This window comes from Panulirus ornatus, chromosome 1 (assembly GCF_036320965.1).
Source record: "Panulirus ornatus isolate Po-2019 chromosome 1, ASM3632096v1, whole genome shotgun sequence".
NCBI classification, from domain to species: Eukaryota; Metazoa; Arthropoda; class Malacostraca; order Decapoda; family Palinuridae; genus Panulirus; species Panulirus ornatus.
Genome location: NC_092224.1, coordinates 9,011,181 through 9,029,403, shown reverse-complemented (window position 1 = coordinate 9,029,403; position 18,223 = coordinate 9,011,181). Strand labels below are relative to the sequence as shown.

At 41.2% G+C, this 18,223-nt stretch overlaps 1 protein-coding gene across 1 annotated transcript in view; it reads left to right on the top strand.

Annotated features, from left to right (window-relative positions):
- LOC139755260 (condensin complex subunit 1-like) overlaps nucleotides 1–18,223 on the top strand; it is a 549,693-nt gene that overhangs the window by 255,327 nt on the left and 276,143 nt on the right. The window contains exon 15 of the mRNA XM_071673408.1: nucleotides 8,980–9,086. Coding sequence (XP_071529509.1) covers nucleotides 8,980–9,086 — 107 coding nt within the window. The remainder of the gene's footprint in view (nucleotides 1–8,979; nucleotides 9,087–18,223) is intronic.

Genomic DNA, 18,223 nt, shown 5'->3' with positions numbered 1-18,223 from the left:
ATCCTTTAAGTTGGCTTAGAAATCATTTTATAGAGTTCCAAACCTTCCTTTGATACCAAGAATCTTTTAGTTCTCCCTTTAAGTGATAATTTTACATTATTTCCCGGGTTGCTGAAATCCTTTCATGTAAGTGTACCCTTCAGCATTGACAAGACTATAAAGAATATCTTAATCAAAAACTCAGCAGAAAGTTCTGCGGGCTGTCTTTACACAATACCTTGTAAAAACTAAAGTGTTTTATGTTGGGCAGACTGGTAAGGATCTTTATGTTAGACTTAAGCATCGTGAATAAATTATAAGAACAACAAGAATCAAATGCTTTGTTTAATCATGTTGAAAACTATGACCATTGTATTGACTGAAGTAATGCTAATTCAGTTATAAACTGTAACCCCTTTACTACGAGAAATATCACTGAATCTTCTGTTATTAACTGTACAAAGAATTGTAATATTAGTATTACTTAAGGTCTATACAAATTGGAAAATTTTATGGCAGGTATGTTGCCATACCCAAACACTCCAACTTGAACTCCACCATCCAGTAATGCTTGTTTGCCAATGACATCTTAGCTGTGTCTCTTCCTAGTATGTCAATTGACTGTTTTGTGTCTTTCATCTCATTCTTGTATCTCCCCTGACAGTGTGATCATTACTTGGGAACTTATTGTGTTTCATTTTCTTACTTCTTTTCTTTTTTTCATTTACATATGCATATACATATCAACTATTCCTATATACCTAGATTTGTAGAAGTTTTCAAAAAAGAAGAGAGAAAGTTGGGGAGAAGAGAGTGGTGTAAGTAAGTGAGCTTGGAAAGGAGACTTTTGTGAGAAAGTATCAGGAGAGATTGAGTGTAGAAAGGCAAAAGGTAAGAGCAAATGACATGAGGGGAGTGGGTGAGGAGTGGGATGTATATAGCAAAGCAGTGATTGCTTATGCAAAGATGCATGTGGCATGGCATGAGAAAGGGTAGTGAGTGGTGGGGTGAAGAGGTAAAGTTGCTAGTGAAAGAGAAAAGAGGCTTTTGGATGATACTTGCAAGGGAGGAATGCAAATGACTTGGAGATGTATAAAAGAAAATGGTAGGAGGTCAAGAAAAAGGTGCAAGGGTTGAAAAAGAGGGCAAATGTGAGTTGGGGTGATAGAGTATCATTAACCTTGAGGGAGAATGAATAGGGAAGGAGGTAAATAACATGCTTAATACAAGAGAACAAATGGGAACATTGAAGGGGACAAGTGGGGAGGTGATAATAGGTAGTGATGAAGTGAGAAGATGGAGTGAGCATTTGAAGGTTTGTTGAATGTGTTTTATGATAGAGTGGCAGGTATAGGGTGTTTTGGTCGGGGTGGTGTGCGTAGCGAGAGGATCAGGGAGAATGGTTTAGGTAAGAGAGAAGAGGTAGTGAAAGCTTTGTGAAAGATGAAATCCGGCAAGGTGGCAGGATTCGATGGTATTGCAGTGGAATTTATCATGAAAGGGATGACTGTGTTGTTGATTGGTTGGTAAGGATATTCTGTGTATGTATGGATCATGGTGAAGTGCCTGATGATTGGCAGAATGCATGCATAGTGCCATTGTATAAAGGCAAAGGGGACAAAGGTGAGTGTTCGAATTATAAAGCATAAGTTTGTTGAGTGTTCCTGGGAAATTATATGGGAGGATATTGATTGAGAGGGTAAAAGCATGTACAGAGCATAAGATTGGGGAAGAGTAGAGTGGTTTCAGAAGTGGTAGAGTATGTGTGGATCAGGTGTTTCCTTTGAAAAATGTGTGTGAGAAATACTTAGAAAAGCAGATTGATTTGTTTGTAGCATTTATGGATCTGGAGAAGGCATATGATAGGGTTGATAGAGATGCTTTGCTTAAGAGTATATGGTGGGGGAAGTAAGTTGCTTGAAGCAGTGAAAAGTTTTTACCAATGATGTAAGGCATGTGTGCAAGTAGGAAGCGAGGAGAATGATTGGTTCCCAGTGAATGTCAGTCTGCAGCGGAGGTGTGTGATGTCCCCATGGCTGTTTAATTTTTTTATGGGTGGGCAGTGAGTCACTTGTTGTTCAATGATGATACAGCTCTGGTGGCTGATTCGAGTGTGAAACTACAGAAGTTGGTGACTGAGTTTGGAAAAGTATTTGAAAGGAGAAAGTTGAGAGTAAATGTGAATAAGAGCTGGGTAATTAGGTCCAATGAGGTTGAGGGAAAAGTTAATTGGGATGTAAGTTTGAATGGAGAAAAATTGGAGGAAGTGAAGTGTTTTAGATATCAGGGAGTGGACTTTGCAGTGAATGGAACCATGGAAGCAGAAGTGAGCCACAGGGTCGGGGGGTGGGTGAAGGTTCTGGGAGCAATGAAGAATGTGTGGAAGGAGAAAACTTTATCTCGGGGAGCAAGAATGGGTATGTTTGAAGGAATAGTGGTTCTAACAATGTTATATGGTTGTGAGGCATGGGCTATAGATAGGGTTGTATGGAGGAGGCTGGATGTGTTGGAAATGAAATGTCTGAGTACCATATGTGGTGTGAGGTGGTTTGATCGAGTAAGTAATGAAAGGGTAATAGAAATTGGTGGTAATAAAGAGAGTGTGGTTGAGAGAGCAGAAGAGGGTGTGTTGAAATTGTTTGGACACATTGAGAGAATGAGTGAGGAATGGTTGACAAAGAGGATGTATTTGTGAGAGGTAGAGGGAACAAGGAGAAGCGGGAGACCATATTGGAGGTGGAAGATGAAAAAGTGAAGTGAAAAAGATTTTGAACGATCAAGGCCTGAACATACGGGAGAGTGAGAGGTGTGCAAGGAATAGAGTAATATGGAATCGTGTGTTATACCAGGGTCGACGTGCTGTCAGTGGACTGAACCAGAACATGTGAAATGTCTGGGATAAATCATGGAAAGGTCTGTGGAGCCTGGATGTTGATAGGGAGCTGTGTTTTTTGTGCATTACACATGACAGCTAGAGACTGAGTGTGAACAAATGTGGTTTTTTTTTTTTTCTTGTCTGTTTTCCTGGTCCTACCCTGCTGAAGGGGGAGTGGGTAGCAATACTGTTTCCTGTGGGACAGGATGGCTCCAGGAGTGGATGAAGGCAACCAAGTATGAATATGTACAGTTGTATATATATGTATATATATTTTTTTTTTTTTGCTTTGTCGCTGTCTCCCGCGTTTGCGAGGTAGCGCAAGGAAACAGACGAAAGAAATGGCCCAACCCACCCCCATACACATGTATATACATACTTCCACACACGCAAATATACATACCTACACAGCTTTCCATGATTTATCCCAGACGCTTCACATGCCCTGATTCAATCCACTGACAGCACGTCAACCCCGGTATACCACATCGATCCAATTCACTCTATTCCTTGCCCTCCTTTCACCCTCCTGCATGTTCAGGCCCCGATCACACAAAATCTTTTTCACTCCATCTTTCCACCTCCAATTTGGTCTTCCACTTCTCCTTGTTCCCTCCACCTTCGACACATATATCCTCTTGGTCAATCTTTCCTCACTCATTCTCTCCATGTGCCCAAACCATTTCAAAACACCCTCTTCTGCTCTCTCAACCACGCTCTTTTTATTTCCACACATCTCTCTTACCCTTACGATACTTACTCGATCAAACCACCTCACACCACACATTGTCCTCAGACATCTCATTTCCAGCACATCCATCCTCCTGCGCACAACTCTATCCATAGCCCACGCCTCGCAACCATACAACATTGTTGGAACCACTATTCCTTCAAACATACCCATTTTTGCTTTCCGAGATAATGTTCTCGACTTCCACACATTCTTCAAGGCTCCCAGGATTTTCGCCCCCTCCCCCACCCTTTGATCCACTTCCGCTTCCATGGTTCCATCCGCTGCCAGATCCACTCCCAGATATCTAAAACACTTTACTTCCTCCAGTTTTTCTCCATTCAAACTTACCTCCCAATTGCCTTGACCCTCAACCCTACTGTACCTAATAACCTTACTCTTATTCACATTTACTCTAAACTATCTTCTTTCACACACTTTACCAAACTCAGTCACCAGCTTCTGCAGTTTCTCACATGAATCAGCCACCAGCGCTGTATCATCAGCGAACAACAACTGACTCACTTCCCAAGCTCTCTCATCCCCAACAGACTTCATACTTGCCCCTCTTTCCAAAACTCTTGCATTCACCTCCCTAACAACCCCATCCATAAACAAACAACATTGTTGGAAGCACTATTCCTTCAAACATACCCATTTTTGCTTTCGGAGATAATGTTCTCGACTTCCACACATTCTTTAAGGCTCCCAGAATTTTCGCCCCCTCCCCCGCCCTATGATTCACTTCCGCTTCCATGGTTCCATCCACTGCCAGATCCACTCCCAGATATCTAAAACTCTTTACTTCCTCCAGTTTTTCTCCATTCAAACTTGCCTCCCAATAGACTTGACCCTCAACCCTACTGTACCTAATAACCTTGCTCTTATTCACATTTACTCTTAACTTTCTTCTTTCACACACTTTACCAAACTCAGTCACCAGTTTCTGCATTTTCTCACATGAATCAGCCACCAGCGCTGTATCATCAGCGAACAACAACTGACTCACTTCCCAAGCTCTCTCATCCCCAACAGACTGCATACTTGCCCCTCTTTCCAAAACTCTTGCATTCACCTCCCTAACAACCCCATCCATAAAAAAAATTAAACAACCATGGAGACCTCACACACCCCTACCGCAAACCTACATTCACTCCTTCTAATAACTTGCTTCCCACACCATATATTCTTAATACCTTCCACAGAGCATCTCTATCAACTCTATCATATGCCTTATCCAGATCCATAAATGCTACATACACATCCATTTGCTTTACTAAGTATTTCTCACATACATTCTTCAAAGCAAACACCTGATCCACACATCCTCTACCACTTCTGAAAGCACACTGCTCTTCCCGAGTCTGATGCTCTGTACATGACTTCACCTTCTCAATCAATATCCTCCCATATAATTTACCAGGAATACTCAACAAACTTATACCTCTGTAATTTGAGCACTCACTCTTATCCCCTTTGCCTTTACACAATGGCACTATGCAAGCATTCCGCCAATCCACAGGCACCTCACCATGAATCATACATACATTAAATAACCTTACCAACCAGTCAACAATACAGTCACCCCCTTTTTTAATAAATTCCACTGCAATACCATCCAAACCTGCTGCCTTTCCGGCTTTCATCTTTCGTAAAGCTTTTACTACCTCTTCTCTGTTTACCAAATCATTTTCCTTAACCCTCTCACTTTGCACAACACCTCGACCAAAACACCCTATATCTGCCTCTCTGTCCTCAAAAACATTCCACAAACCTTCAAAATACTCACTCCATCTCCTTCTCACATCACCACTACTTGTTATCACCTTCCCATTAGCCCCCTTCACTGAAGTTCCCATTTGCTCCCTTGTCTTATGCACTTTATTTACCTCCTTCCAAGACATCTTTTTATTCTCCCTAAAATTTAATGATACTCTCTCTCCCCATCTCTCACTTGCCCTCTTTTTCTCTTCTTGCACCTTTCTCTTGACCTCCTGCCTCTTTCTTTTATACCTCTCCCACTCATTTGCATTTTTTCCCTGCAAAAGTCGTCCAAATGCCTCTCTCTTCTCTTTCACTAATAATCTTACTTCTTCATCCCACCACTCACTACCCTTTCTAATCAACCCACCTCCCACGCTTCTCATATATTTAAACTCATCTAAAACTTACAGTTATTCACTAAGCAAACACTCTTGAAAAATGACCTTCCTTTCTTTTCAAAATTTGCATCATACTTTTTTTTTTTTTTATACTTTGTCGCTGTCTCCCGCGTTTGCGAGGTAGCGCAAGGAAACAGACGAAAGAAATGGCCCAACCCCCCCCATACACATGTATATACATACGTCCACACACGCAAATATACATACCTACACAGCTTTCCATGGTTTACCCCAGACACTTCACATGCCTTGATTCAATCCACTGACAGCACGTCAGCCCCGGTATACCACATCGCTCCAATTCACTCTATTCCTTGCCCTCCTTTCACCCTCTTGCATGTTCAGGCCCCGATCACACAAAATCTTTTTCACTCCATCTTTCCATCTCCAATTTGGTCTCCCTCTTCTCCTTGTTCCCTCCACCTCCGACACATATATCCTCTTGGTCAGTCTTTCCTCACTCATTCTCTCCATGTGCCCAAACCACTTCAAAACACCCTCTTCTGCTCTCTCAACCACGCTCTTTTTATTTCCACACATCTCTCTTACTCTTACGTTACTCACTCGATCAAACCACCTCACACCACACATTGTCCTCAAACATCTCATTTCCAGCACATCCAACATCCTGCACACAACTCTATCCATAGCCCACGCCTCGCAACCATACAACATTGTTGGAACCACTATTCCTTCAAACATACCCATTTTTGCTTTCCGAGATAATGTTCTCGACTTCCACACATTCTTCAAGGCCCCCAGAATTTTCGCCCCCTCCCCCACCCTATGATCCACTTCCGCTTCCATGGTTCCATCCGCTGCCAGATCCACTCCCAGATATCTAAAACACTTCACTTCCTCCAGTTTTTCTCCATTCAAACTCACCTCCCAATTGACTTGACCCTCAACCCTACTGTACCTAATAACCTTGCTCTTATTCACATTTACTCTTAACTTTCTTCTTCCACACACTTTACCAAACTCAGTCACCAGCTTCTGCAGTTTCTCACATGAATCAGCCACCAGCGCTGTGTCATCAGCAAACAACAACTGACTCACTTCCCAAGCTCTCTCATCCCCAACAGACTTCATACTTGCCCCTCTTTCCAGAACTCTTGCATTTACCTCCCTAACAACCCCATCCATAAACAAATTAAACAGCCATGGAGACATCACACACCCCTGCCGCAAACCTACATTCACTGAGAACCAATCACTTTCCTCTCTTCCTACACGTACACATGCCTTACATCCTCGATAAAAACTTTTCACTGCTTCTAACAACTTTCCTCCCACACCATATTCTTAATACCTTCCACAGAGCATCTCTATCAACTCTATTATATGCCTTCTCCAGATCCATAAATGCTACGTACAAATCCATTTGCTTTTCTAAGTATTTCTCACATACATTCTTCAAAGCAAACACCTGATCCACACATCCTCTACCACTTCTGAAACCACACTGCTCTTCCCCAATCTGATGCTCTGTACATGCCTTCACCCTCTCAATCAATACCCTCCCATATAATTTACCAGGAATACTCAAGAAACTTATACCTCTGTAATTTGAGCACTCACTCTTATCCCCTTTGCCTTTGTACAATGGCACTATGCACGCATTCCGCCAATCCTCAGGCACCTCACCATGAGTCATACATACATTAAATAACCTTACCAACCAGTCAGCAATACAGTCACCCCCTTTTTTAATAAATTCCACTGCAATACCATCCAAACCTGCTGCCTTGCCGGCTTTCATCTTCCGCAAAGATTTCACTACCTCTTCTCTGTTTACCAAATCATTTTCCCTAACCCTCTCACTTTGCACACCACCTCGACCAAAACACCCTATATCTGCCACTCTATCATCAAACACATTCAACAAACCTTCGAAATACTCACTCCATCTCCTTCTCACATCACCACTACTTGTTATCACCTCCCCATTTGCGCCCTTCACTGAAGTTCCCATTTGCTCCCTTGTCTTACGCACTTTATTTACCTCCTTCCAGAACATCTTTTTATTCTCCCTAAAATTTAATGATACTCTCTCACCCCAACTCTCATTTGCCCTTTTTTTCACCTCTTGCACCTTTCTCTTGACCTCCTGTCTCTTTCTTTTATACATCTCCCACTCAATTGCATTTTTTCCCTGCAAAAATCGTCCAAATGCCTCTCTCTTCTCTTTCACTAATACTCTTACATTATACTTTTACTCACATTAAATTTCAGCATCCTCTTAGTCACTTCATTGAAAGAACCCACTGCTCTATCCAAATCTTCTTATGTGCTAATAATATCACCATCTGCATAAAACATATGTGGCAGTTTCCAATATGTTTCTCCCTGGTTACAAAGTACACATTTTCCCATCCTCAAAAGATATTGAACAAAATGCCATCATACAGCCAAGTCATACTGACATTTCTTTCCACAGCATTTACTCATATCCTTACATTCTCTTAACAAGTATCATAAAAGCTCCAAAAGCATATACCAGTTTTCCAAATTATCTTCCTATCATACTTATCATATGCCTTTTCCATGTGTCTTCCATATACTTTCTTTCTCTATAAAACTATTTTTGCTACTTTTTTATGTACAAAAATCTGATCTACATCAACACCCTCTTCCCTTCAAAAATCCATGTTGTTCCTGTCCAACAAGAGTTTCACAAATCCTTTTTACATAGTACCCCACCATCTTATCATATACCTTATAAACTACACCAAGGAGACTTATTCCTCAGTAATTCTGACATTCATTTTAACTCCCTTTTCCTTTATACAGTTAGACAGTTATTGTCTTTACTCTATCCACAGGAACTTTGCCTTTGTTTCTAACCATTTTGCTCATTCTCCCATCTACTCTCTCAGAGTTTTCATTTTTTGAGAGCTTTATTGCATTTCCTACTTGCTCTTTTGTTATATCTTTCTATCCCATATACCTGTTTTTCTCTCTTCATACTTCTATTTCCACTGTACCAGTAAACACTTCCCTTTAATCATCACTTCCAGACAGTTCTTTAAAGTGTTCCCTCCTTCTCATACAAACCTCAACTGAGTTGTTAGCATTATCCAAACCTCTAATCTGCTTGTATTCACCTCTTTCCAGAATAGCTTTTTTTTTTTCAATTTTGATTTGTTTTTCTTGAGACATCCTGATTTTCTATTATTCTATTAATATACCATCCTTTAGAAAGAACTTAATGCATTTATTTTCCCTTCTAGAACACGGGCTTTGCATATAGTACGTAACTTGTCAACACTTGTCACTGGGACTACGTTGGGAGAGCGTACATCTATGGAGGAGATCATCAGTCAGCTTATCAGTTCAGGTTAGCAGTGAGAGATTACCTCTTGCCATGACCTGAGCAATAGGATTGTGGCTCTGCTGAAGGAGTGTTAACTAAAATGATTACTCATGGTTTTCTGCCTTTGTAGTTACAAGTGAATTAGCTGTGGTTTCTAAATTGCTTTGGAGATGAAGGTGCACATTGTTAGAGTTTAACATTTTATTTAAGAATTTTTAAGATTGTCATCCATAACTGCAGATGAATTGTCAACAGGAATTCGCTCTTATCACACCAGTCCAAATGAACACAAACATACTCATGGGACACTTCTCAAAAATCAGCCACAAACCAACCTCACCTCTATACAGGAAAGTCATGAAAAATGTACACAAAATGCATTCAAATTAGCTGCCTGCCTGTCCTTCACTCCCATAGATACAAACAGTGCAAGGAAAACCTTGAAAACTCGCTTGCTACAATCACTGAATACATACTGAACATTCACATAAAACAGTGGCCCATTTGCAGTCCAGACAATTATAGATATCTTCAACTTCTCTTGGCTACACAACAAAATCCCTAACTTAAGGAAACTAGCCAACACAGTGCCAGTCTTAAAACTCTCTCCAAACCACCCATTTTTTTTATTCTGTGTCACATATATCATCAGTATCCAAACTCTGAAATATTGATCAATAAGAGAATCAAACAAAACATCCCACTCTCATCCATACAACATGGTTTCAGACCAAAATCTTTGACCACCACACCACACACTGACCTCTTCCATGTTCTAGATGGTTTTAACCATCCACAATCCTTTCCTGCAGTAATAGTGGCAGTAGACACCAACAAACTATTTGACACTGTCCCTCTACTCATCCTCAGACAAAAAACAGGAGACTCCATCCTCCACAACAGTGGCAAAGAGTGCTTGGCTAACTTCTTAGCCTTCTCCCATACCAGAGTCATTCGCAATGGCTTTACCTCTAAAACTCTTAGACTCTTCAACGGAGTTCCTTAAGGAGCAGTTATTTCTACAACTCTCCTCAGTCGCTTCCCACGCAACCTTGGATTACCTCAGGCAAACTTCAACATTATCCTTTCATATGCAGACAACCTCACAGTCATGTCACAATACCCTGACACCATATTAGGGATATCAAACTTGTAGCACTGCATGACATAGTCGAAACACTTACTCAACCAAACCAGAATACATGCATCACCTCAGAAGTCTTCAGTCATGTTTGTAACCCCAGCCATACATGAATCCAGCTCACACCCTCAAGTCACCTTGAATGGACAGTCTCTCACACTGACCAATACACCAACCATACTAAGCATTATAAATGACACATACATGACATTCACTTCCCACACCAATAACATCAACACATAGCAACACACAGACACTGACTGGCACCAGATTTGTACAAACAATTCATCCACTCCACTAAACTATGCCTTACCTGCCTAGCCTTCCACTCCTTCAAAAGAATATATAACTAAACTGCAAAGCACACAAAATAGTGCACTCAGAACAATCACTCATTGCCTGGCAACCACAAACACTTAACACCTTCACAGTGAAAAGAGATCCTCCATTTACATCCACATTTCAAAATGCCCAGCACTCGATTCTAAGTGACAACATTAGGTCCCTCCCACCTGAACCTCTGTAACTCACCACCAACCCCAAGTAGAAAAAAAAGCTTACCCTGCCTTAACCCTCCAGTAACCTCTACTCACATCCCCCCCCCCCCCCCCCCCCACACACACACACACACACACACACACACACACACACACACACACACAACAAACATAGCTCTGATAATCTCCTACAGATTATAATAGCCTGACAAGCTCTGACTGACTGTCTTCCCATCTCAGTCTTTAACTCCTCCCCACCAGATATATACCCATCAGAAATCCCTTTCCCCAGATAAACACGTCACACTTTCATGTCTGTTCTCTGGATGTCACTCATTAGTACAATGCTACAAATGCTGTTTCAGTATATCCCAAGACCCTTCATAATTGGAGAAACTGTTTGAAAGAAAAGTAATTTTTGTATCTAAGCAGGACACCAGTTTCTGAGAGGCAGACTTAGCAATTTCTATAATATGAGGTTTCCAAGACAGTATGGATGATATAGTAATACTGAGTATGGTTATTGAGTCAAAAGGTGGAATTTCAGATCCATGAAAGAAGAAAGGAAAGGTGTGAGGAATATTTTATGGAAAGATCGCATAAACTGGGTTGTAGAGGCATTATACTGAACCATATTTCATCTGCCCTACTGAAATATCTTGTGCAATTAAAGAGTATTAAGGAAGTTATGTCAAAATGCAGATCAAGTGAAAGAAAGAGCAGATTTGATGGACATGGAGGAATACAGTTTTGAGTCATCTGCATATGATTACTTTTGTTTTCTGCAGAAGGAAAGAAATCATTGATAAAAAAAGGGGAGAGGTGTAAGAGATAAGACAGAACCTTTAGGCACACAGCTGTTACTCAGAAAAAGTGGGGTGAGGCTGATCCATCAACAACTACAGAGGTAGATCAGCCAGTGAGGAGCTAGATATAAGGGATCAGTTGAGGAAGATGAGCTTAAAAATGACACCCCAGTGACATACCTTGTCAAAAACTTTGGTTATATCAAGGGCAGCTACATAGGATTCCCCAAGATCTTTCAGGAATAATGACCAGATTAGTAAGATAGGAAAGAATACTACCACTGGATCTTGCCTTACAGAAGCCATTCTGGTTCTCAGAGACTTTGAGATTCAAGATGTCTGAGGATATGTGAGTTGAGAAGGGATTGAAAGACTTTGGAAATAGTAAAAGTCAAAGCAACAGGATGATAGAGGGGTTAGAACATTAACTCTTCTTAGGGATGAAATATGCCACACGTGCTTCCAAGAAGGAAAAGTTATGGTTTTCAGTCAAAATCAAAGCAGTCAAGCAAGCACAGGTTCACATTCAGAAGCAAGTTCTTTCAGTACATGGGGATGCCTTTTCAGATGGCTTTAGGTGTGCAGTGGATTTCCTGTTGGTCCCTCACTTTGGCAGCCACTCTAAGGCTGGTTGCTGATGCTTCTTGTTTGTTGCTTAGCTTCATATAATGACACTGCCATGACAGGAAATGTCAAGGTAGATTCCAGTTATCATATCAGTATTTCAAATGAAAGAGCATCTTTGAAGAGCAGTTATAAACAACATTTTTATGTTTAATTCATCTGAATATTAGTTTTTTCCAAGTATATCAGTTGTGCTTGATAGATTTGATTCGTCATTCATTATGTTCCTTTGTGGTTATTTAGATGCATTACATGTTTTGAATCATGTCTTGAATCCCAGCAGTTTAATTCCATATAGCAGATGCTTAGTGAAGTAGAAAAGAATATTATAATGAAAGATTTCCAGAAGATTGAATCTGGCAAGGTAGCGGGTTTGGATGGTATTGCAGTGGAATTTATTAAAAAAGGGTGATTCTGTTGTTGATTAGTTGGTAAGCATATTCATTGTGGACCATGGTGGAGTGCCTGAGGATTGGCAGAATGCATGCATAGTGCCATTGTACAAAGGCAAAGGGGATTAAGATGAGTGTTCAAATTACAGAGGCATAAGTTTGTTGAGTATTTCTGGGAAATTATATGGGAGGGTATTGATTGAGAGGGAGAAGGCATGTATAGAGTATCAGACTGGAGAAGAGCAGTGTGGTTTCAGGAGTGGTAGAGGATGTATGGATCAGGTGTTTGCTTTGAAGAATGCATGTGAGAAATACCTAGAAAAACAGATGGATTTGTATGTAGCATTTATGGATCTGGAGAAGGCATATAATAGGTTTGAGAGAGATGCTTTGTGGAGGGTCTTAGGAGTATATGGTGTGGGAGGTAAGTTGCTAGAAGCAGTGAAAAGTTTTACCAAGGATGTAAGAAATGTGTATGAGTAGGAGGAGAGGAGAGTGATTGGTTCCCAGTGAATGTCGGTTTGTGGCAGGGGTGTGTAAACTCTAGATTGATATGGGTAAAACTGAAAGTGGATGGAGAGAGATGGTTGATTGTTGGTGGTGCCTATGCACCTGGTCATGAGAAGATCATGAGAGGCAAGTATTTTTGGAGCTGGGAATGAGTGTGTTAGCAGCTTTGATGCATGAGACCAAGTTATAGTGATGAGTGATTTGAATGCAAAGGTAAGTAATGTAGCAGTTAAGGGTATAATTGGTGTACATGGGGTGTTCAGTGTTGTAAATGGAAATGGTGAAAAGCTTGTAGTTTTGTGTTCTGAAAAAGGACTGGTGATTGGGAATACCTGGTTTAAAAAGAGAGATATACATGAGTATATATATATGTAAGTAGGATTACGTGGTGATTGATAGGCGTGTGAGAGAGACTTTTGGATTTTAATGTGCTGAGAGGAGCAACTGGGTGATGTCCGATCATTATCTTGTGGAGGCGAAGGTGAAGATTTGTAGAGGTTTTCAGAAGAGAAGAGAGAATGTGGGGATGAAGTCAGTGGTGAGAGTAAGTGAGCTTGGAAAGGAGACTTGTGTGAAGAAGTGCCAGGAGAGTTTGAGTGTAGAATGGAAAAAGGTGAGAGCAAATGAGGTAATGGAAGTGGGGGAGGAATGGGATGTATTAGGGAAGCAGTGATGGCTTGTGTGAAAGATGCCTGTGGTATGAGAAAGGTGGGAGGTGGACAGATTAGAAAGGGTAGTGAGTGGTGGGATGAAGAAGTAAGATTGTTAGTGAAAGAGAAGAGAGAGGCATTTGGACGATTTTTGCAGGGAAATAGTGCAAATGACTGGGAGATGTATAAAAGAAAGAGTCAGGAGGTCAAGAAAAAGGTGAAAGGGGTGAAAAAGAGGGCAAATGAGAGTTATGGTTAGAAAGTATTGTTAAATTTTAGGGAGAATAAGATGTTTTTGAAGGAGGTAAATAAGTGCGTAAGACAAGAGAACAAATGGGAACATTGGTGAAGGGGGCTAATGGGGAGGCAATAACAAGTAGTGGTGATGTGAGAAGGAGATGGAGTGAGTATTTTGAAGGTTTGTTGAATGTGTTTGATGATAGAGTGGCAGATATAGGGTGTTTTGGCCAAGGTGGTGTGTGAAGTGAGAGGGTCAGGGAGAATGGTTTTTTAAACAGAAGAGTTAGTGAAAGCTTTGTGGAAGATGAAAGCTGGCAAGGTAGTAGGTTTGGATGGTATTCCAGTGCAATTTATTTAAAAAGGTGGTGACTGTGTTGTTGACTGTTTGGTGAGGATATTCATTGTATGTATGTCTAATGGTGAGGTGCCTGTGGATTGGCAGAATGCATGCATATTGCCATTGTACAAAGGCAAAAGGGATAAAGGTGAGTGTTCAAATTACAGAGGCATAAGCTTGTTGAGTATTCCTGGGAAATTATATGGGAGGGTATTGATTGAGAGGGTGAAGGCATGTACAGAGCATCAGATTGGGGAAGAGCATTGTGGTTTCAGAAGTGGTAGAGGATGTGTGGATCAGGTGTTTGCTGTGAGGAATGTATGAGAGAAATACTTAGAAAAATAAATGCCTTTGTATGTGGCATTTATGGATCTGGAGAAGGCAAATGATAGAGTTAATAGAGATGCTCTGTGGAAGGTATTAAGAGTATATGGTGTGGGAAGTAAGTTGCTTGATGCAGTGAAAAGATTTTATCGAGGATGTAAGGCATGTGTTCGTGTAGGAAGAGAGGAAAGTGATTGGTTCCCAGTGAATGTCAGTTTGCGGCAGGGGTGCATAATGTCTCCATGGTTGTTTAATTTGTTTATGGATGGGGTTGTTAGGGAGGTGAATGCAAGGGTTTTGGAGAGAGGGGCCCGTATGGGGTCTGTTGTGGATGAGAGGGCTTGGGAAGTAAATCAGTTGAAGTTAGCTTTTGATACAGTGCTGGTGGCTTATTTGGGTGAGAAGCTACAGAAGCTGGTGACTGAGTTTGGTAAAGTGTGTTAAAGAAGAAAGCTGAGAGTAAATGTGAATAAGAGCAAGGTTATTTGGTTCAGTATGGTTGAGGGACAAGTAAATTAGGAGGTAAATTGGGAGGCAAATGGATTTGTATGTAGCATTTATGGATCTGGAGAAGGCATATGATAGAGTTGATAGAGATGCTCTGTGGAAGGTATTAAGAATATATGGTGTGGGAGGCAAGTTGTTAGAAGCAGTGAAAAGTTTTTATCGAGGATGTAAGGCATGTGTACGTGTAGGAAGAGAGGAAAGTGATTGGTTCTCAGTGAATGTAGGTTTGTGGCAGGGGTGTGTGATGTTTCCATGGTTGTTTAATTTGTTTATGGATGGGGTTGTTAGGGAGGTAAATGCAAGAGTTTTGGAAAGAGGGGCAAGTATGCAGTCTGTTGTGGATGAGAGAGCTTGGGAAGTGAGTCAGTTGTTGTTCGCTGATGATACAGCACTGGTGGCTGATTCATGTGAGAAACTGCAGAAGCTGGTGACTGAGTTTGGTAAAGTGTGTGAAAGAAGAAAGTTAAGAGTAAATATAAAGGTTATTAGGTACAGTAGGGTTGAGGGTCAAGTCAATTGGGAGGTAAGTTTGAATGGAGAAAAACTGGAGGAAGCAAAGTGTTTTAGATATCTGGGAGTGGATCTGGCAGCGGATGGAACCATGGAAGCGGAAGTGAATCATAGGGTGGGGGAGGGGGCGAAAATCCTGGGAGCCTTGAAGAATGTATGGAACTTGAGAACATTATCTCGGAAAGCAAAAATGGGTATGTTTGAAGGAATAGTGGTTCCAACAATGTTGTATGGTTGCGAGGCGTGGGCTATGGATAGAGTTGTGCACAGGAGGGTGGATGTGCTGGAAATGAGATGTTTGAGGACAGTGTGTGGTGTGAGGCGGTTTGATCGAGTAAGTAATGTAAGGGTAAGAGAGATGTGTGGAAATAAAAAGAGCGTGGTTGAGAGAGCAGAAGAGGGTGTTTTGAAATGGTTTGGGAACATGGAGAGAATTAGTGAGGAAAGATTGACCAAGAGGATATATGTGTCGGAGGTGGAGGGAACGAGGAGAAGTGGGAGACCAAATTTGAGGTGGAAAGATGGAGTGAAAAAGATATTGAGTGATCGGGGCCTGAACATGCAGGAGGGTGAAAGGCGGGCAAGGAATAGAGTGAATTGGATCGATGTGGTATACCGGGGTTGACGTGCTGGCAGTGGATTGAATCAGGGCATGTGAAGCGTCTGGGGTAAACCATGGAAAGTTCTGTGGGGCCTGGATGTGGAAAGGGAGCTGTGGTTTCGGGCATTATTGCATGACAGCTAGAGACTGAGTGTGAACGAATGGGGCCTTTGTTGTCTTTTCCTAGCGCTACCTCGCACACATGAGGGGGGAGGGGGATGGTATTCCATGTGTGGTGAGGTGGCGATGGGAATGAATAAAGGCAGACAGTGGGAATTGTGTGCATGGGTATATATGTATGTGTCTGCGTGTGTTTATATATGTGTACATTGAGATGTATAGGTATGTATATTTGCGTGTGTGGACGTGTATGTATATACATGTGTATGGGGGTGTGTTGGGCCATTTCTTTCGTCTGTTTCCTTGCGCTACCTCGTAAACACGGGAGACAGCGACAAAGCAAAATAAAAAAATAGATAAATAAGTTTGAATTGAGAAAAACTGGAGGAAGTTAAGTGTTTTAGATATCTGGGAGTGGATTTAGCAGCGGATGGAACAATGGATGTGGAAGTGAGTCACAATGGTGTTGAAGGGGGCGAAGGTTCTGGGAGTGTTGAAGAATGGTTGGAAAGCGAGAACGTTATCTCAGAGAGCAAAAATGGTATGTTTGAAGGAATGGTGGTTCCAACAATGTTATATGGTTGTGAGGCGTGGGTTGCCGATAGGATTGTGCGGAGGAGGGTGGAGGTATTGGAAATCGAATGTTTGAAGACAATATGTGGTGTAAGGTGGTTTGATCGAGTAAGTAATGAAAGGGTAAGAGAGATGTGTGGTAATAAAAAGAGAGTGTGGTTGAGAGAGCAGAAGAGGATGTATTGAAAGGGTTTTGTCACATGGAGAGATTGAGTGAGGAAAGATTGACAAAGAGGATATGTGTGTTAGAGGTGGAGGGCCACCAGCCACCAGCCACCAGCGCTGTATCATCAGCGAACAACAACTGACTCACTTCCCAAGCTCTCTCATCCCCAACAGACTTCATACTTGCCCCTCTTTCCAAGACTCTTGCATTTACCTCCCTAACAACCCCATCCATAAACAAATTAAACAACCATGGAGACATCACACACCCCTGCCGCAAACCTACATTCACTGAGAACCAATCACTTTCCTCTCTTCCTACACGTACACATGCCTTACATCCTCGATAAAAACTTTTCACTGCTTCTAACAACTTGCCTCCCACACCATATATTCTTAATACCTTCCACAGAGCATCTCTATCAACTCTATCATATGTTGAAATATATTGGTATGTATATGTGCGTGTGTGGGTTTGTATATATATACATGTGTATGTGGGTGGTTTGGGCCGTTCTTTTGTCTGTTTCTTTGTGCTACCTTGCTGACTTGGGAGACAGCGACAAAGTATAATTGATATATATTAATGTGTATATGAGTGGATGGGCCATTCTTTGTCAGTTTCCTGGTGCCGCCTTGCTGACACAGGAAACAGCGATTAGGTATAATAATGATAATGATAATATTTTATTTTTATTATAGTCATTGTCTCCCACATTAGCGAGGTAGCGCAAGGAAACAGATGAAAGAATGGCTCAACCCACCCACATACACATGTATATACATAAACACCCACAGACGGACATATACATACCTATACATTTCAACATATACATACATATACATTCCTGTTAATCCAGGGGGTAAACAAAACACGTTAAGTTCCCAAGTGCACTTTCGTGTAATAATCATGTCATCAGGAGAGACACAGGAAAGAAATATGTCAGTTGATGTACAACGAAGAGATTTAGCTAGAACGCCATTTGGTAAACAAATGATTGTCCAAGAAAGACAATGAGTGTATCATTAACTTATTATGTGGATAAGAAGGGGATTTGTTTACAAGTTCTATCAATTTCAACAATAAAGCTATCCAATTTGTATAGACCTTCAGTAATATTAAAGTTATAATTCTTTGTGTATTTAATAATAGAAGATTCAATG